Source organism: Trachypithecus francoisi, unplaced genomic scaffold (assembly GCF_009764315.1).
Source record: "Trachypithecus francoisi isolate TF-2019V2 unplaced genomic scaffold, Tfra_2.0 Lachesis_group0, whole genome shotgun sequence".
NCBI lineage: Eukaryota > Metazoa > Chordata > Mammalia > Primates > Cercopithecidae > Trachypithecus > Trachypithecus francoisi.
Genome location: NW_022681453.1, coordinates 116,380,125 through 116,400,810, shown reverse-complemented (window position 1 = coordinate 116,400,810; position 20,686 = coordinate 116,380,125). Strand labels below are relative to the sequence as shown.

The following is a 20,686-nucleotide window of genomic DNA, read 5'->3' as shown; positions in this document are numbered from 1 at the left end:
CTGAGTAGGGTAATTTTTTAAAAGAAATTTTACAATATAGACTAAAGTTTTAACTCTGGAGAAAGAGGCCAAGGAACTAGACTAAATTTCTTTTTATAATGAAAATATAACCAAGTAGTGAAATAGCATGCAAGTAAAGGTCATTATAGGTATCTAACTGAAAGTTATTAAGTAGTATTAATAAAAAGGTTTGTGGTAGCAAATTACCAGTGACTTTCAAAGGGTTTCAAAGTTCAGAAGTTGAAAAAGTATTCTACCTATCCTATTTACGTGTTACAGACAGGTATTAATAACAATTTCATAAATACAGGCAAATATATATAAACATATACATACCCCTTTCCCAAGTCAGTGCTGCTAGCTTCTCCCATCCTCCTCTCATAGATAACCACTATCCTGATTTCTAATACCAAAGAATAGTTTTGCCTGTTCTTGACCTTTATATAAATGGAAGCATACAATATACACTCTTTTTGTGTATGACTTCTTTTGTTCAACATTATATTAGTATGATTCATTTATGTTGTTTAATGTAGCAGTAGTCTGTTCACTTTTCATTGCTTTATAGTATTCCTCACATGCTGGGTAGTAGGGAGTCTACTAGATTCTGGAAAGAGTTTGATTTCCCAGGCTACGGTCTCTTCCTGTGTGCTACAGAAGGGACCCACAAGTTCCCATATTCCCCCAAAGGGAGATTCAGAAGATGGCTGAAGGGGAAGCAAGTAGGCTTACCTTGAGCTCACAGTGGGGTGCAGGTGGTAAACCTGTAATCTGACCTAGACTGCTGCCTGAGGCAGAGCTGCAGTTGACAGGGCCCCAGAGAGTTTTCCACATCCAAGAGAACTGAGATGAAGTCAGTTCAGCAAAGGACAACTGGGCTCTGACCAGACTAGGAAAGACTTGGTTACTTATTTTATAAGCTGCTGCCTGCAGCAACAGAGGTCAGTATAATGCCCAGAGAATGGAAGGGCTCAAGAAAGACTCTGTCTACCCTGATGGCCACTGTCTTGTAAGATATGTCTGGACACCACTTTAGAGAGACAAAGGGCAGAAATAAAACAGCATTTCTCCAAAATATTAAGCATTACCTTAAAATCCCTTAAGATATTATAAATTCTATCCCCTTTATATCAGACTAGGTTTTAAACTGGCTAAAACTAAAAGTTAATTTTTTCCAGACTTACCACTGGGTATGGGCTCAAGAGGAAGGACATATAAGTTCCATAGGAAAACTCTCATTTCCTCTGCACATCTAAATTATAAAGAGCAAATCTGCAACCATATTGTATGTATTGTTTCACTTTTCTCTTAGCAATCATCCTTTAAGACCCAGCTCAAAGACTGCTCCATCTTACACTGTTGCAGATCATATTACACTCATCATTTTACAATGTTTCAAATTTGAAAGCAAAAAATAAAGCAGTATGTGCTTTTCACATATTTGGGAAAATAATGATGATTTGTCTTAAATGCTCTCCTTTTCAAACTTTTCTATAGTATTACTTATTTATTATGTCTTCTTAATATCTACTACAACTATATCCATCTGGTTTCTGCTCCCAGTGTTATACTGTACCTGCCTTCTAAAGGATCACCATGCTCCAATTATCCAACCCAATGTTGTCTCAGATTTACATCCTACTTCTCTGTACCATGTGACTGCCAGAAAGCCACTTTTGCCTCTGAAAAATGTGTGCCACCTTGGTTTTCTTCCTTTCTGTTATCACTTTCCATCTTCTTTTCCATCTGTTTAAATGAATTTTCCCCCAAATTCTGTCCTCATCTTTTTTCTCCGATACCATCTTCCAGGGCTGCCTTAATCATTTCTATAAATTATTAGCTGCAAGATCTGTATCTCTAGCTTTAACCTGTCCTGGTTCAGGCCCCACTTCCAACCACTACCAGAAATTTCATGCATATCTCACCACCAATCAAATTCGGTACATCAAAATTGCTTCCCTTCTCTAAACATGCTCCTTGACTTATCTCGATGTCAATGGTATCACTATCTTCTCAATCACCAAGGATCAAAGCTTAGGTGTCCAATTTGGGGCTGCCTGATGACAAGGAAAAGAAAGTGACTCAGCCTGTTTAAGAAAAAGGGGATTTAACATAAGGATACAACAGCCACAATCAATGGCATCCAGGGGCAGAAAATGAATCATGGCTGCATCACCTCAGTAGGATTGCAAAGCCAGAAAGTAAGGCCACTCTTCTGATCTCTTTAAGGCAGTCTCCTGGCTCAGCAAACCTGTTTCATTCCTTAGTTTTGCTCTATAGATCAGGTTTCCCTGCTTACTCATCATTTCCTTTAGACTTTAGCTTGCTTCACTGACTTCGAGGCCAGTTCTGAAATGATCTTTTCATTTATAGGTATATCATTACCTGATTGTCTCAGAATTTCATAGCTCAAATTTGTGAGAAAGAATCTTAACAGCTCAGTCTGGCCTATGAATTGTTTTTCCCTGGTGAAGTGTTTGTTGCTGTGGTCACAAGTATGGAATCATGTGTTACATAAGTGGCTGTCTAATCCCCGCCCTCCAGCAGGCAACTGTGGTTGGCATGTGAGAACATGGGTTACAAACCTGGCTATCTAATCTCACTCCTTCAGCACAGACTATGGGTAGAGGACTATTTCAAGATGGTGTAGGTGTAGTACTGGAGATGCCTCTGACTTCTATCTCCTCTCCACTTAACACTTTCTCTCCATTCTGCCTAGTTCACTCTTCATCAGCTATGTGCAAATTCTTCCATCAGCCATCTCCTTGTTTGCCTATCCAGGTAAGCAATGACCGTTTCTCTGTCCATTTTACTCCTGATGACTGCTCAGCATTTCCTTTCTTGCCTTCCCCTACTATAATACTCAACATCCTGGCTTGTCTTATTGCAAGTTATATTTATGCTTGGCATCTCCACTTGACTGTAAACTTAAGAGTAGTTTATCATCTTTGCAGCTTTATGCATTCTGATTTGAATTTTTTCCCAGCATTTGAAACACTGGCCAGATACTGTTATCCAAATATGTGGATGTTCACATCCATAGTATTTATTTTAGTAAATTTTTCTTGAAATTAAATACTGTATTTACATAGTAATTATCTAATTTCTTAAACAAATACAGATGGTCTCCGACTTATGATTTCTTGACTTTGCAATGTGTGAAACTAATACATATTCGGTATACTCCTTGACTTATGATAAACCCATAAGTCAAGGAGTCTCTGTACAGCAAACCTCTTTTGAATGAACAGAAGCACGAGTTGCAGAGGACAGAAGAGCAGACTATATTATTATCTCAAAAAATTAATGCTGTAATAACTACATATCAATATTGCCCATAAATAATAAGTAAAAATGTAGAATTTAAAGAATTTTACTTGATGGTATTTAAAGTTCTAGGAATTCGGGGGGAAGGAGGAGGGATAGCATTAGGAGGAATACCTAATGTAAATGATGAGTTAATGGGTGCAGCACAGCAATATGGCACATGTATACATATGTAACAAACCTGCACGTTGTGCACATGTACCCTAGAACTTAAAAGTATGTAAAAAAAAAAGTTCTAGGTACTCATATCTAGGTAAAATATTGAAAATTATATTCAAGAGCATCATTTTAAACTGCTTCCCAAAGGTAGAACATCAAGAAATGTTTAAGATAGTAGTTCATGGTTGGGCGCAGTGGCTCACGCCTATAATCCCAGCACTTTGGGAGGCCGTGGGCAGATCACCTGAGGTCAGAAGTTCGAGACCAGCCTGGCCAACAGAGTGAAACCCTATCTCTAACAAAAATTAGCCAGGTGTGGTGGCATGTGCCTGTAGTACCAGCTACTCAGGAGGCTGAGGCAGAATTGCTTGAACCCAGGAGGCGGAGGCTACAGTTAGCCGAGATCACACCACTGCACTCCAGCCTGGGCAACAGAGTGAGACTCTACATGTTTGGTATACATTAAAATCACCTATGGGGCTTCTCCAGCATATATATGCCCTGGGAACTGTCTGATTCAATAGGTGGGGTGGGCCTGGATATTGGTATTTCTTAAACATGTTTCTGATATGCATTAAATGGCAGAACTATTTAGAATACTTTAAAAAACTGGTACATGTACATTATTTCAATTACTCACTTGCACAATTTCTGTAGGACTGAAACAGAGAAATAAACTACTGTTGGAATGGAACTTATAGAACCATTACCTTTCAAAAAAGGTCTTCTAAAATTTGTCTATCAAAATCATCCTGTGAAATTAAACATAAAACAAATGCCATTTAAAAACAGCAAAAAAAATTTTATATAATCTAGGGTTTCTTTTAAAACAGTCTAAAACCTAACATACAGTAGGCATGATCTGATACAAATACAAAACAAAATTAAATTCATTTAGAAAACAGTTTTTCAGTAAGATACTCACCTTCTAAAGACTTCCATAAAAATATGTAATACTTAAATAATTACTAATAGACCTTTCCCAAAACTCTGCGTTGTAACAAATATAAAGTTGGACTTAAAATGGTAGTTATGAGTGTTAGAATGATACCAGATACAACTAAATATATGCATAGTATGATAAATAATAGCATAGCATTAAGAGAAGAATGCCAAAGAAGAGATACCGTCTTCAAGTTTTCTCTGCACATCATTCTGGAAGAGCAGAAAATGATGACAACTCAAGCCATGTCAATTTAAATAAAATTACTTTAGCTAAGAAGCAGAAAATGTGATCAAGAAAAGCTCAATCAATCTTAGCCACTTCAATTATATCAAATAATACTAAAAATAATAAATTTGAAGGCTAATCCATGCAAAGGCAAAATGCTGATTATACCAGAGGAAATTTGGCAACTATTGCCCTTATAGAATTATGACATCATTGTAGCAGTTTTTTGTTCATTAGATGCTTGGATTAATGAAGATATAAATAAATTAAACATAACCTCTCTATTTTAGCAAACTTCCTAAAGAGGCTGAGTCTTTTAATTTTCTTTAATTTCTTCACATTCTAATACAGTCCTATCACATTTAACCCAGAAGAGATTAGGTGAACATTCTAATGCTTTATAAATTTTATTTAAACCCACTATTTTAACTTAATACACATGCATAAATTTCTTAGATAAAATAATCAAATATTAAGTCTGTATCATACAAAGGTGGTATTTCAAACTCTATTCAAATAAGTCAGTCCCATGTCCCACCAGTGGCAATTTATTAGGAAAATAACCTGTGTGCTGTGAAATGGTGAAGATCTCTACAGATTACAAGCATTAAGTATTTTTATTATGTCTTCTAATTGGTTCCTGTGACTTGGGTCCCAAATAGAGAAAATTAATGAATTAAAGAAATCAATACCAATAAAAACCATATTAACTGTACTACAGGTGTAGTTTAAAAGCAGAAAACAAAAGTCACAGCATGGCAGAAATAAGAAATGATGTCATCTCACACTGAAAAATAGCCTTGTGGGGGGAAAAAAGAATAAGAAAGAACGTCACCATGCTGTTTGATCGGCACTATAAAAACTGACTTCGTGGAACTGATAATTTCATATCCAAAGATCAGGCAGTGAAATAAATTAATATGTGGGAAAAGTGGCATGGGGATGAGTGGTACAAATATCAGGATAATAACAAATTTTCTACATTCGATTGGAAGGAGAAGTACCATTGTGAAACTACAACCACAACCAAAAGTTGTCGTTTAATTTATAAAATTAACAAACCCCAAACTTATAGAAAACTCAAATATAAAATATTTAATTAAAGTTGGCTTTCTGCTAACTCAAAATGTTTACTTATAATTGAGGTTAATTTCTTAACTCTTTATGCAATATAATGTACCAAATTTAGAAGCCGAGTGATTTCTAGTATGCATTAAGTTTATATCTAGAAAATTCTTTCTGGAATTTAATATTTATTTTAAAAGTGCATAACAGGCATAAGAGAGGCTTACCAAAATATTTCAAAACTCAAGTACATTTTCCTCATCTCCAATATTTTAGAAACCGAATAAAACATAAACTGAATCAAATTCTGAAACTGTCTTTGACAAGATAAAAACACCAAATATCTACTTAAAATTCATTTTGAAAATATAATCTCAGATAACTCAAACCAAAAGTACTGACCATTGGTTTTCTCCAGAATACTGAGTTCTAAATGAACAAAACTTTATATGCACTTTTCTAGATTTTGAGAAACATTTGTTGTTTCATTAGAAAAGTTACTTCTAACAGAATATATTAATAGAGAAATAGCACAATTCTTATTCAGCACCTAAATTTTCACGAGCGGAAACATGAAATTTTACTTTTTCTCCATAGTTTACGTATTGATCCGTGGGGCTTACAAATAGTAACACACTCTTGGGCTGATACTATCATGGATTTTGCTTAAATTCTGAGGGCAGGAAAATTTTAAAATCCCACAGGTCAAAACTGAATCACATTAACTGGCTGATTAGTAAATCAAGGGCAATTCTAAAATGCAAAATAAAAATGGAATTAAGGCAGCTTTAAAAGAAAATAAAACTCATCCACCCAAAATAGTGCTACATAATTCATTCCTTAAAAAGCTGTGTGGAGTATAGACATAAAAGCCAAAAATAAAAACAAACATTGCAGTTGTGATGCAGCATCAGGTGCTTTTACTTCAGTGAATGAAAAATAATGGTCACAACTCAAATGAATGGGAATTTATGCACCTTATCAGAGATGAATATATGCACCTTACCAGAGATGTTTGCTACCAATGACATCTTAGCAATTCCATATTCCTCACAAAGTCAGTATAATTGTTGTAAAAAAATTAATTGTGGTTCTGAATACCCATTCACAGTTGACCTCAACAATGTATCTGATGTAGGAGACTGAGTATCCGTGACAGGGAGAAGCATGTGATGGTCCTCAGTCCCAAGTGGAAGAGCTAATGGTAAAGTCATATCAGAAGGCTTCACATCCAGAGTTTCTGATAAAGGACTTTTTTGTAAGGAATCTTGTTCATTCAAAGTATGATCCTCTACACTGGAGTCTAGAGTTTTATCTGCACCTACAATGGAAGGAAAAAAAAATCTACATTATCTTTAAAAACAAGAAAGACTAATGTACTTACCATTCCAACCTCCATACCTTTACTCAAGTGGTTTCTCTTTTGTAGATATGCCCTCCTCACTATCTATGTAAATTTAATCTGGGCCTCAAGGTTAAGTTCAAGCACTAACTCCATTAAAAAAAAATGGACTTGATTAAGAATGAAACAGGGTGAGCTATTTTATCTGCTTAATCATACATTTGCAATTTTCATATACTGTCTTGTGGCATCTATCTCTCTTATTACCATTTAACATTCTACTCAGGTATGCCTTGAATCCTCAACCAGACTGTAAATTCTTTGAGAATAAATGTCAAGTCATACTTCTTTAACTCCCTCAAAGTATTAAATAGTGATAAGAAATACTCTATTCATTCACTGAATGTTTTTAATAAGTTGTTCATATTATTCTGTGAGTTCAGAATAGTATGTATGGCACTTTCATATATTTTCAGAGGTGAGAAATTCTGCTTTACTCAAGGGAACAATTAGCACACTGACTAAAGATGTACTTTTGCCTTCAAATTTTCCAACAGCTTTAACATGCTTCCGTTACTCTCAAGTGTTGACATGATTTCGGTTTCACCATCCTTGTTAGGTAGACAAAACTGCTTTCGTAAAATTATAATTATCTGTATTCTTCCCAAACTACTCTTCACTTCAACTAGTCAAGATTTCCTTCTTGTCCCACTGACTCTTTACAATGTTCTCTGCCTGGAAGGAATTCTCTCTTCCCATCTCCATCTTTGAACTCTTCTCCATCCTTCAAGTTCCCTAAAATTAAGTTTTTTTCTAGTACTTACCTCAGAAAAACAGTATCTTCTTTAGCACTTTTGTGTCGATTATGCCCTAAATTTTCCCTTGTAATTATTTATTTGGGTTTCTGGTCCTGCACACCAGGTTGTAAGTGCTTTGAGTACCAGAACTACGCCTTGTTTAACTTCATATTCTCTGAATGTACACTTTGCAGAAATCTAACAAGTGGTTAAATTAATGACTTACTGTAGTTTTCAAATGTTTCTAACTTAATACTTACGATGTTTAAGTATTTACACACCAGAAGGGCCTAGTGTTATTTCTAATAATGACAGAATAAAATGGTAAGCACAGGGAAGCTTTTTCAAGAATTCATTTTAACCAACAGACTCAAGACTTGTTGTCTGGCTTTCCATTTTTATATATTATAGCAGTGTAGGGTTACCTGTTTCCCTATTTCCTCTTAAACATTTCTGGACTAGTGTTCATGATAACAACCCCCCCCCTTTTTTTTTTCATAATAACCGTAGTAAACCCTGAGTTATCCAGACTCCAGTATGGGATACAGTGACACAGTTTGCTTATATGTTCCTTCACGCTTGGGACTGTTATTAAGTCAGATTTTAAAAGGAGGAAATGTTTCAAGTTTTTTTTATAAGAGGCTCAATATGAAAAGAAATCCAAAATGAATGTTTCTGTAAAAAAGCTACTTTCCTCATATGTATAAACCTAGTTTTTGAAATAGACATTTAACTTAAACTGCTTAAATGTACATCTCATCTCAACATTTTAAGGAATAGAACTCATATAAGCACCAAATTAAAAAAAAATAAAACAAAAAAACAAGCATTTACCAGAATGGACTTTTGTTTTGTGCTTCTTTAAATTTTTAATATCTGTGTAAGAATTTCCACATAATTCACAGATAAATGGTCTCTCTCCTGAAAAACAAATTAAAAAGTTTAAATTTCAATATTTTAAAAGCTGCTAGCTAAGACAAAAATATCAATGTTTATGAACACAAGGCAAAAATTATTATAGTGTTTAAATTTGGTTTCAAATTGTCACTTTAATCACCTGGTTATAGTATAGTGAAATTAAAGATTCTATACAACCTAGTCACTCCTTTATACAAAAAATCTGTATCTCAAGAAAAATTGAGCATTTTCATGAACAGAAATGTACTTGCAAACTAAACCTACTCTTGTATTTCTATGAAACATTTAGTGAGTGTCAATTATATTCCAGACACTGGCTAAGAGATAAAGCTGGGGGAAAATAAGTGTAATAATCATGGTTTCTGCTCTCAGGTACCTGACAAATTAGAAAATCCTTAAAAATACTGCCAACATGCTACAATATTACACTTCTTTGGAAATAAGAACTGTTCAGTGCTTTATGGTGTAAACTAAAGCATGTGCAAATATCAAGTCACCAAAAAGTTACTAAATCTCTATTAAGTACTCACATTATTCTAGGTAGGAATTACGAGGAGGAATTTTTAAAAAGAGAATGTTAGAACAGTATTCTTTCAAAATGGCATTTCCCTTTCTTTCAAAATTTTTTACGTTCAATATTTTCTTTATACAATTTACAAACTACTTTTTACGATAAACATGTCAAAATTAAAATTTGTTCCTAAAACTTGCATACTAAACACTGTTTAGTAAGAAAATCTGATGTTATCTTGGTATTACCTATTCCTTTTCATTTCTTGGTATATCTGTGCAATTTAATCCAAATCATTTAAAAACTATTGATTATCTGGCATATTTCTTGGAAAACCAACACAATTCTTTAACAAATTTAATTCATACTCCAAACTAAAAAAAAAAAAACAAAAAAAAAACAAAATAAGCAAATAAGTTGATATTTATACATTAAGATATTGCTATAGGTATAGTATGACTAAATACCATATAGTCCATAATGGCTTAAAAGTCAAGGTTTACATAAAAAGAAATTAAGAGAGAACAAAAAATAATACGTTCTCCCTAAACACAGACCTGTATGGGACCGAAAGTGTTTGTTGAGCTCTCCTGAGGAAATAAAACTTTTCCCACAAATACCACATATGTATGGTTTTTCACCTAGATGGAAAATAAAAGATAGCGAAGTGGTGTACTATACCAATATAATATTTATCAATTACAAATCATCTAAAGTAAGCTTTTCTGAAATATTATTTAAATTAAAACCCCTCTATATTGTACTTTAGAGGTATTTTCAGTGATCCAAATAAATGAATATTAGTAATTATTATATACTGTTCATAAGTTTTCATATGTTAAAACTTTATTCCTAAAAATGTCCCTTCTAGTAGAGATGATTTGGGTATGGAATTTGATTTTTATATGATTAAGAACATGTCAATTCATAAACCCACATATTCTTGCTATCTACTATATTAATAAAGGAGAATAAAAGCATGTAGGGAAGTCTTTTAAAAATGTACCCTAAAAAAGCAGTTTGTTTCCAAACTGCTCTTTTGTGTCTGAATTACTTAATTTGAAAATCTCAGAATATCTGTGTAGGAAAGGTCCTAACAAGTTAAAAACATCAATGTTCAACCCAAACCCACTCCCCAACCCTAACTATAGGAGATGACCTTCAGGAAGCTGAAAAGGTAGTTTTAAAGTCACAAAATGCATCTCAATGCAAGTTTATATATCAAAATTATCTCACTGATTTTAATGTGTAAGTTATATAATTTATTTCACCCACCTTGTATTATTCTAGAAAATAAGTCAGCTTTTATATTTAACCAATATGTGAAAATCATAAACAGCTCATAGAAGTGCAAACACGTATCTAACTACAAAGTTTCCGATCTACTTTGCTAAAGGCCCAAGTCCTCTTTTTCTTTTATTTATAACTTTATTTTAAGCAGTCTCTCCCTGTCAGACTCACCTGTATGTTTTCGAGAATGAGTGATAAGAGAACTAGAGACAGCAAATGCCTTCCCACAGGTATCACATACATAAGGCTTTTCTCCAGTATGCCTACGGACATGGTAGGTCAGTGTGCTGGCTTGAGCAAATCTCTGTCCACACCTATCACAGACATATGGCTTCTCTCCACTATGCTTCCTATTAGTAAATAAATGTAAAGTTAAATAAGTAGAACAATTTGGAGATCAGTCTATATAGCAAGAATTCATGAAATTTTTTACACATTTTATTTTATGTCATCTTAACAGGCCAAGACTATCAGTAGTTGTTTCAGTGTAAACACTTGCAAAAACAAATATTTATTATCAAAACATTAGTTCTGAGATCAGTTCAAAAAGTTTTTCCATGATCTTCATATGGTTGTCAGTGGGCCCCTAATACTGCAGGCAATTATTTCCACGAGTCTAGTCACTCTTTGACTCGTGAAAACTCTCTCCTCAAACCATCAGCATTTTCTCACCCATTGTTACTCTCAGGTGACACCCCCTGCTTCCTATTTCACTGAGAAAAATTCATATAACATGAGGGTAACAGTTCGTCTGGATCCATCAATTCCAATAGTATACTTGAGATCCTACTTAATTATATCAGTTCTGCAATTTCCCCAATCCTACATCATCCATGTTTCTCACTCCATTGGATTATGGTATACAAATATACTGATATCTCCCATATTAAAAAAAAAAAACAAAAATAAACAAAAAAACAAACACCCTTGACCTTACTTGCTCCTCCTTTCTCTGATCCCCTTTACCAAAACCTTGAGACTCCAAGTATTCTACTTCCATTTCTTCTCTACTAGCATCTACTCATGATGCTTTTGTCAAGAGCACTGCTGACTTCCACTTCGCTAAATCCATGTCAATTCTCAGTCTTCATCTTCCTATCATAGAATTTTACAACTGACCACTCCCAACCGGAATAACTTCCTTCACTTAGGATTCCAGGGCAGCCCACTTTCCTGGTTTTCCTCCTCTACTGGCTGCTCCTTCCTCGTTAAGTCTGCTGTTTCTCACCCATCTCTCAGAACCCATAAAGTTAGAGTGCTTCAGGACCATCTTTTGATTTCTTCTGTCCACATTCACCTTCTTGGTGACCTTAGCCAAGGTTATAGCTTTAAATACTGTCATATGCTGATGACTGCCAAACTGGTATCTTCACCTTAAACCAGTCCCCTGAACTGCAGACTTAGATAACCAATTATCTATTGTACATCTCTGTTCAGAAGTGTAAGTCATCTCAGATTTAACATGCTCATAACTGTAATCGTAAATTGCTACACTTCCACTTAAACTGTTCTATCCACAAACCTTCTCTATCTCAGTTAATGGCAACTCCATCTTTATAGGGGTTCAGGCCCAAAACCTCAGAATCATCTTTGACTCTCTTCCAGACTTCACATACAATCAATCTGTCTGCAAATTCTGTGATTTCTAACTTTAAAATATATCCAGAATCTACTACTACTTATTTCTTTCACTGCTGCCACCCTGGCCTGAACCACCATCACCCTTGCTTGGCTTTTATCTATAGATTCCTGTTTACCCTGATTCGACTCTTATAATCCTATACCAGCCAGAATGATCCTCTTAAGTTGCATTCTGGACCATTCTGATCTTATTTCTGGATCAGTCTGACCTTATTTCCTAGTAGTCCCCTGACCCCGCTTATTTCCTATCAACTACTATGGCTTCCTTGTGGTTCCTTGAATGTGTTAATACCGTTTGGTGGAACCACAATTAAAATTCTACTGTCCTGAATTCTAATATAATAGTCTATTCATAAGACTATGGTGATTAAGAGACTAAAAGATCAAACAACTCATTTGGTTTTTTACCTTGCATGAATCTTGAGATTGCTAGAAGTTGCAAACTGTAAGTTGCATACATCACATTTATAGGGTTTTTCTTCACCATGATGCATGCGACTATGGAAGACTAGCTGACATTTCTGAGCAAATCCTTTATCACACAATTCACATTTGTATGGCTTCTCACCTAAAGGAACAATAAAATTTATATTTAGAAAAAAATAGTGTTTTGGTTGCATAAGTCATATAAGAGTTCACCAACAGTACTAGCTTTGTTATTAAGAAAATGTTAACTGCTGGAATTGAAAACAAATACAATCTTTTCCAGACCATTGAAAACACCAGTGGAATTAGAAGAAATTAGTGTTTCTGAATTCAAAATGAGAGAAGTACATACAGCATTTAAAAAAGTACAAATCTAGGGCCAGGCTCGGTGGCTCACGCCTGTAATCCCAGCACTTTGGGAGGCCGAGGCAGGCAGATCTCGAGGTCAGGAGATCGAGACCATCCTGGCTAACACGGTGAAACCCAGTCTCTACTAAAAATATTAAAAAATTAGCTGAGCGTGGTGGCAGGCACCTGTAGTCCCAGCTACTCGGGAGGCTGAGGCAGGAGAATGGTGTGAACTCGGGGGGCGGAGCTTGCAGTGAGCCGAGATCTCACCACTGCACTCCAGCCTGGGCAATAGAGTGAGACTGTCTCAAAAAAAATAAAAATAAATAAATAAATAAATAATAAATAAATAAATGAATAAAAAAGTACAAATCTAAATGTACCAATGGGTGCTCATACTTTACAACCAGAGGACATGCAAAATAAAGGTAACTGTAGAAGTTGAGGGAACACCGTATATGTAATTCCAATGAACATGTTCAGAAGTCAACAAAGTCTAGAAAGTATGTAATAAGTGTTGGCAATATCTGAAAATTGGCCTGAATTGTAATTACATTTTCTCTTTATCAGTTTTAATGTCTTTGTTAAATACTTGGTAGGCTAAATCAACATGCTTATTTGGAGGGAAAATGGTATAAGGAGTTGATGCAATAGGGCTTTAACAGCCATTAAATACTTGATTACAATTACAAACAAATTTTCAACAGTTTAACACTGTTAAATACTTTGATGAATAGAAAAATATACCAACTTCTGATCACAAGTAGTGTGTGCTAAGTACTCTCTATAAAAATACACTATTTTAGTCACAGTATAAAAATAATTTTGTCTCCCCACACACCCGTCTCACCTGTATGAGTTCTTACATGCGTTTTCAGCTGGTTACATTGGGTAAATGCCTTTCCACATAAGTGGCAGACGTAAGGTTTAACTCCTTTATGTATTCTCATGTGCCTTCTCAAACTGCTGGCTTCTGAAAATACTTTCCCACATGTGTTACACATTGGCTTGGCCTTGGAATACCTCTGATCCAGCTCTTCCCCAGAGTTCTCTGTCTCATAAGGACTCTTGACACTCGCTATATTAGACATAGAGTGTTCTTTCAGAGCACAGTTTGGCTGTGATTTTCCACGTTTCCGTTTCACTGTAACAGTCTGCACAATATCTTGTGCTGGAAAAGTATTTTCCACAACTGATGTCAACTCGAGTTCTGAATTATCATTTATTTGTGCAACTTGTTCTACTACAGGTGTGGACAGTTTATTTGCATCTAGGAATAATTCAACAGATGCATTCTCTAAGATGTCACTGGGATATTGCACTGTTTTATTCTGCCCTGTTTTCGGGGAGTTGAAAGGCTTCTTCTTCTTTTTTGTTTGAAATGACTTTTTTGCCAACGCCCCTTGTTTAGGATTTGCCTGAACCGAATCTGTAGATACTTCTGATTTCTCTCGATTATTATAATCTCGCAGAGTGAGAAGACAAGTCTGTTGATTCAATTCAACATTTCCAGTAATACTACATATCTCTGTAGAAGAAGGATTAGCAATAAAAGCAAAATCTTCCATCTTTATTTTGCATTTAGTGACCACCTCTTCCACTTTGAGATAGTCAGCAGCCTGATGAATTTCTTTAACATTCCAACTGTAAGGAAACAAGGCTACATGACAATATTCTGATCAAAGAAAAACTTTTTGAAACAGAGCTGCATATATTCTTCAATGTATTTTAAAGACCTAATGAAGCAGAATGCTGAAAAAGACATCACTAAGAGAAAAATATATTTATAAATTCATTCAGAATAATGTTTAGGTGAAAATCTCCAATTTTACAGAACTTCAAGAGATGAAAGATAATGGCTATTCACAGCTGTCAGTGAACCACTGCAGAAAACTTAAATGTTAAATTTTCTGGCTTTAAAAAACAAAAACAAAAAACTCTAGAACACAAAAATAGCTGATGGCAACTCACTACCTCCTCCATTCATCCTGAGACCTCTTCAGATAGCAACCAACTTTTCTGGATTGGCAAGAGGCAAAAAGAGGCAAAGTCTAATGACACTTGTTTCCTACTGTTTTCTCCTGCTCCCCTGTGAGGGACTTTAATTATGTTTGCCAAACTTTGCTGTGCGTGTGAATCACCCAGGAATCTTGTTAAATATAGATTCAAATTCAGTAAGTCTGTGATGGGGCCTGAGATTCTGCATTTCTTTTTTCTGTTTTGAGATGGGACATTCCTCTGTTGCCCAAGCGGGAGTGCACTGGTATAATGATAACTCACTGCAGCCTTGAACTCCTCGGCTCAAGTGATTCTCCTGCTTCAGCTTCCCAAGTAAGTGGGACCACAAGCATGTGCTACCACGCCTGGATTATTTTTTTTTTTTTTTTTTTTTGTAGAGGCAGGGTCTCGCTATGCTGCCCAGGCTGGTTTCGAACTCCTGGCCTCAAGTGATCCTCCCACCTTGGGCTCCCAAAATGCTAGGATTAATTTGGGCTCCCAAAGTGTGAGCCACCAGCCTGCCTGCATTTCTTAATACACTCCCTGGTGATGCCAATGTTGCTAAGAGGAACAAACTTAGAGGAACAAGGTTTTAGAATATTAAACTCTCTCTAGCAACCCTCTCAACTTTTTTTGGTGATACTCAACCCAAATTAGCTGGAGCGTTTGAGATATGAGAATTACAAAGACTTAAGCCACCGTGTTCAATATTCTAGTCAAATGTTTACTAAGCATCTCCCATGTGTGGTACTAAGATATTAATGAATAAATAGTCTCTGCCCTTCAGAAGTTCACAATGTGGTGAAAGGTTGTTTGATTAATGTAGCACTGGCTCTGGCATTACTAGCTGACTTAATTAGGGTAAGTCAGCATCTTTGGGGGCTTCAGCTTTCTTAGCTGTAAAATTAGAGCTGAGTTGGTATTAACACTAAAAATATGACTGTTATAAGTATTTGAGGATAGAAACACACACACATCCCCCTTACTCTCAAATAATTTTCCTACTTGATTTTTTCCCTAAATATGGTTTATCTTTAGGAAGATGATCTCTTTCTCTCTTTGTTGTAAGTATAAGCCAGAAAAGGGTTTTAATCATAGCTGACAATGTAAATACAGTGCTGGTGACACTATTTTTTTTAAAGGACTAAAATTTGAAATAAAAAATAACTAGTGTCATGAACCTCTAAGATCTCTAAAAGTATCCTGCAGTATCTACAAATCTCTACCCATGTTCTCATCATCTTCTAATTAAACTTGCTTTGCCTCAAGTGCCACCTGTCTGTTTCCCCTTATTTAATTTAGCGTCACAACAGCTTTTCAAAAATTGTCTTTTGGGCTGGGCCACTAAAAAAGATCTTTTGGTCTCCAATTGTGTTTACTGCTCCATAAAATGAACTGCCAAACAGATAACAAGGTCAGGTAGCCTTTAAGACCAATATAAGTTAGCAGGAAGTTATACATTAATTGTTCAAGGCCGGGTGCAGTCACTTACACCTGCAATCCCAGCAATTTGGCAAGCCACCGTGGGCGAATCACCTGAGGTCAGGAGTTGAAGACCAGCCTGGCCAAAACGGTAAAACCCCATCTCTACAAAAAATACAAAAATTAGCCGGGCATGATGGTGGGTGCCTGTAATTCCAGCTACTCGGAAGGCTGAGGCAGGAGAATCCCTTGAACCTGGGAGGTGGAGGTTGCAGTGAGCCAAGATCGTGCCATTGCACTCCAGCCTGGGCAACAGAGACCCTGTCTCAAAAAAAAAAAAAAAAAAAGTTCAACATTGAAATGGTAATTCATACAAACTATTTCATAGACGGCTATAATCTCAGTCACAGTTAAGAGCACCAATCAACATTTACTTCTAACAGATTTGCTTTTGTTTACAAGTATTAGATAACATCTTGTGAACAGTCATTGAAGGTCATTTAATTGCATATTGCCAGGTATATGCCAAAATGCTTTATAAGATTATCCTCAGGACATGCCTATGAAATCTATTATAATCCTCATTTTAAATACAAGTGAAAAATCAGAAGTCCAAAGAAATAAATAACCTGTCCAAGAGCACAGAATGTTAGAACGAAGATTTGACCAAGGTAATCTGGCCCCTGAGCCAACTAATTCTATTATTCTACCTGTTTTCTTAATCACTAAGTTGTAAGCCTTTCTATTTTGGTATAAATCCTCTCTTGCATTTCTAGCTGAACTCGAAGAATTAGCTCCCCAGGCCCCAGGAAAGATATGTACCAAAAGAGACTGAACAAAACACCTGGCTGTTCTTCACATGGTTCTTTGCATGAAGTCTCAAAGAAAAGTGCTCTACTGTGTATTCAAATGAAGATTTTTTTTTTTTGCATAGTTAATTGAGAAAGGGAAACCATTAAATTGAAGGCCAGTCAAAATTCACACTGTTCTTTTCCCTTAATCAACTTATCAAGAACTCACTTGAAGATTTCATTATACCAAAATTTAAAAATAATTCCAAAATAGTATGAAAGTTTACTTTTCTCTCCCTCCCCTCCCCACACTGGATACTTCTTGCACAAGAATGTTTCCTTGTCAAAAGGATTAATGAGCACCCTGATTCTAGATTTTTAAATAAGTATCTTTCCATGATAAGCTGCAATATAAAAGGGAGGGAAAGATTTTGCTTACTGTATACATGCACATCTCTACCGAGATCTGGAAAAGAATGAATTAATATATATCAAAAGGTTAACAGGGGTTACCAGTGGGTAGCAGAATTTCAGGTGTTTCTTTTTTTCTTTTTTCTAATTTTTCTCCAAGAAATGTGGAATTAAAGGGGGAGGACAGGGTAAAGAAGAAAAATAAAGAAATTAATGTTCACAGGGAAGTGAATAAGGATCAAGTAAAACCTTATTTAGCCTCAAGGTAGTTATTACCATCTCATTTTGACAGATGGGGAAACTGAGGCCCAGAGAGATTGCATCATGCTCAAGGAGACATAGCAACTGACAGGAAAGATCTAATTCCAAAGCCTATAATCTTCCTATATCAGAAGATTATGAACAGTCTACTCATGTTCCCACTTTCATAGGAGAGGCAGAAATAAGACAGGGGTAATTTAATCAGTTTCTCTTTGCTTTTATTCCCTCCACCTTTTCCCCTACAATCGGTAAATGTATTAATATTAATCTAATTATATGGTTCATTATATAGGGGAGACACACAGTGACTGCAATATCAGATTCCTCAGAACCCACTTTTTGTTAATGCAGTGATAACAGTAAGCATCTTAGAGAAGCATTCTAGCATCTTTGACCTTACTTCAGTATTAGTACTGGTAGGTTAATAGAGATAACGAGTCAGAATGAGGGAGAGAGACCAGAGGAATACAAGGACCAAAAAGCAATGGGAAACTGGAAGTCACTTAGAATTTTTTGTGTTTGCAGCCTGGCCAACATGGTAAAACCCTGTCTCTACCAAAAAAAAATACAAAAATTAGCCAGGTGTGGTAGTGCACGCCTGTAGTCCCAGCTACTAGGGAGGCTGAGGTGGGAGAATCGCTTGAACCTGGGAGGCAGAGGTTGCAGTAAGCAGAGATTGCACCACTGCACTGCAGCTTGAGTGACAGTGAGTCCGTCTCAGAAATAAAATAAATTCATTGTGTTTAATGTTCACGTTTACGTAAGTGAAATCACAGGCTCTGTTTCAGTAGATGAACGTGTCAGAAATCTTACTGTTTATCATCTGTGGTTTCTGTGCTTATGAAATATTGCCTGCTCATCCTAAATCAATGATACTGATTTCTTTATAAAAACAAACATTGTATGCATAAAATAGTTGAAGATTTTGAGTTCAGAGAATGAAGAGAAAAAATACAAAGCTACTTTTGCTGTGAAGACTACTGACTAGTTTTTATAACTGGAAATAAAATGTGTACTTTACCTGTCAAGATTTAAAGTTCCCGTGTATATAAACTCCAACAGTTTCTGAAATCCATCAGCCTTCACCTGACTCTGATCAAGAAAGACATTGTTCTCAGAAGTGCTTCTGTAGATCGCACCAAAATACTCACTAAAGGAGGCCAGTACATTCCTATGAGCTTTAAACTGGAATTCCCCAATCACTATGGTGCAGTCACAAAGAAAACCTGCTTCCCGCTGTTTGTTCAGTCTCTCTAAAAGGTGCTCACAGTGGTGCGAATACTGCATTTTGATATCAGAATGGAACTCTACCCTTGATCTAAAAGACAAAAAGAAATAGTAAATCAGTAACCAAAGTTTTCATCAACGTTCAGTGAGGGAAGGGACAGAGGACATAACTTTTAACAATTTTAGCCCCCTTGAAAATCCTTATCAAACATATATGGTTAAGAATGAAGGGATGGGTGCCTTTCTATCTTTGGTTCCCTTGACCAACTAACACAATCCTTTGGACATATCAATAAGTGATGGTGAATGGCAACACTTCTACCACCTGAAAAAAGCATCGCAAAACTTGACGCTTTCACATCAGTTGAACCCTCAGATTTTCAAGCTCAGTAGACATACTTATGTTACAAAAAATTTTTTTTAAGCCACTAAGACACGATCTCTTGGGACTGATAGGGGCAGAACAGTACGAGTTTTTAAAAACTGCTCTCAAGTCACCGAAACCTGTTAGTTTCCCCAGTGCAGTTTCTCCAAAACGGGAGGTGGCTGCCCATAGAGCCGGGAATGTGCCGGGCCACGGCTTGTTGTCTATCACTCGCGCCGAGGAGGCCACACCTTCTCCCTTCCCACTCTCTCTACGCGAGGCGGCATCCGAGAGTGACAACCACAGCCAGTCCCTCCTCGGCTTCTGCCGCCCTGCCCTCTGCCCAGCTCCCACTCCCGCGAACTGCCACAGCAGAGGTTGTGGCCCAGGCCACTCCGGGGCTGCCTAACCCAAGCCTTCTACCTGCGCCCGCACCCGTACGGGAATTCCAAGGAGCCTGCCCTCCGATGGCCCAGGTTCTGGAGAGACCGGGAATGGCGGGCTGGGGGTGAAGTAGGAACTCACCGACAGCAATCCAAGTGCGGGAACACAGTTTCTTCACTCTGTCTCCACCATCTTGGGAGGACGTCACCGCGCCACGCTCCGCCCCTCCCTTCCTTCCACGGTGGCGTCATGTCCGGCCCTGTCATCCCGTGGCAGAGCGGGAGGCTCTGGGGCCGTGGGGATCCGGCGCCGGCCAGGGCGGGACAGGATGGTCCACAGAGACCCACTCCCCAGCATGCCAGGGGTCCCTCGAAGCAGCAGGCGTCATGGATACGAGAGCTGAGGGCTCGCTAGCTCGCAGCGCTCCGCCTGTCTTCCTCTTCGCGAGCATTCTGGTGTCGGCAGTCAGCGTCTGGCGCTCTGCCCCGGCTCTGCGCCGAGGCCCGGCCGCACTGCACCGCGGGCGTCTCTCCCGAAGCCAGCTGCGCACTGGATGCGGGGGCTTGTAGTTGCTTGTCTTCTCCCATCATCCTCCCCTTTCTCGGGGCCCCCACCGGTGGAAACTGCTGCATGTGTACTCGGATCTCTGCCATGGGGGATTTTTTAGCTGAGACTCGGCACCCCTTTCTCGCTTACGAACCTGAAAACTCTTGGCACCCCCTGGTTTTTTTGTGCCCCAGCCAACTGTGGCTCAGCTTCCAAGATGCCCTTACCTGGTGACAGGAGTCTGGGATGCACGAAAGCGGAGCAGCTGGGCACAGTGGGCATGCGCA

General features: G+C 37.2%; 1 protein-coding gene across 2 annotated transcripts; it reads right to left on the bottom strand.

Moving 5' to 3' along the window:
- Nucleotides 1-2,488: 2,488 nt before the first annotated feature.
- Nucleotides 2,489-20,628, bottom strand: MYNN (myoneurin). Of its 2 annotated transcripts, XM_033211659.1 has the most exons (8): nt 19,995-20,628; nt 18,900-19,196; nt 13,846-14,639; nt 12,630-12,789; nt 10,752-10,930; nt 9,848-9,931; nt 8,696-8,782; nt 2,489-7,043 (listed from the first exon to the last, which is right to left on the bottom strand). In XM_033211659.1, exons 1-8 carry the CDS (start codon nt 20,117-20,119, stop codon nt 6,781-6,783), a joined length of 1,989 nt encoding a protein of 662 aa, XP_033067550.1. In that variant the 5' UTR covers nt 20,120-20,628; the 3' UTR covers nt 2,489-6,780. The 2 variants fall into 2 exon arrangements, with proteins under 2 accessions (XP_033067550.1, XP_033067551.1); XM_033211660.1 differs by lacking the exon at nt 9,848-9,931 and having other exon boundaries at nt 19,995-20,156.
- Between the last annotated feature and the right edge of the window lie 58 nt (nt 20,629-20,686).

Coding starts and splice junctions, on each gene's coding strand:
- MYNN (XM_033211659.1), bottom strand. CDS start 20,119: ATGACAGGGCCGGACATGACGCCACCGTGGAAGGAAGGGAGGGGCGGA. Junction 19,197..19,994: donor CCGCACTTGGATTGCTGTCG/GTGAGTTCCTAC, acceptor TTTGTCTTTTAG/ATCAAGGGTAGAGTTCCATT. Junction 7,044..8,695: donor CAAAACAAAAGTCCATTCTG/GTAAATGCTTGT, acceptor CTTCCATTGTAG/GTGCAGATAAAACTCTAGAC.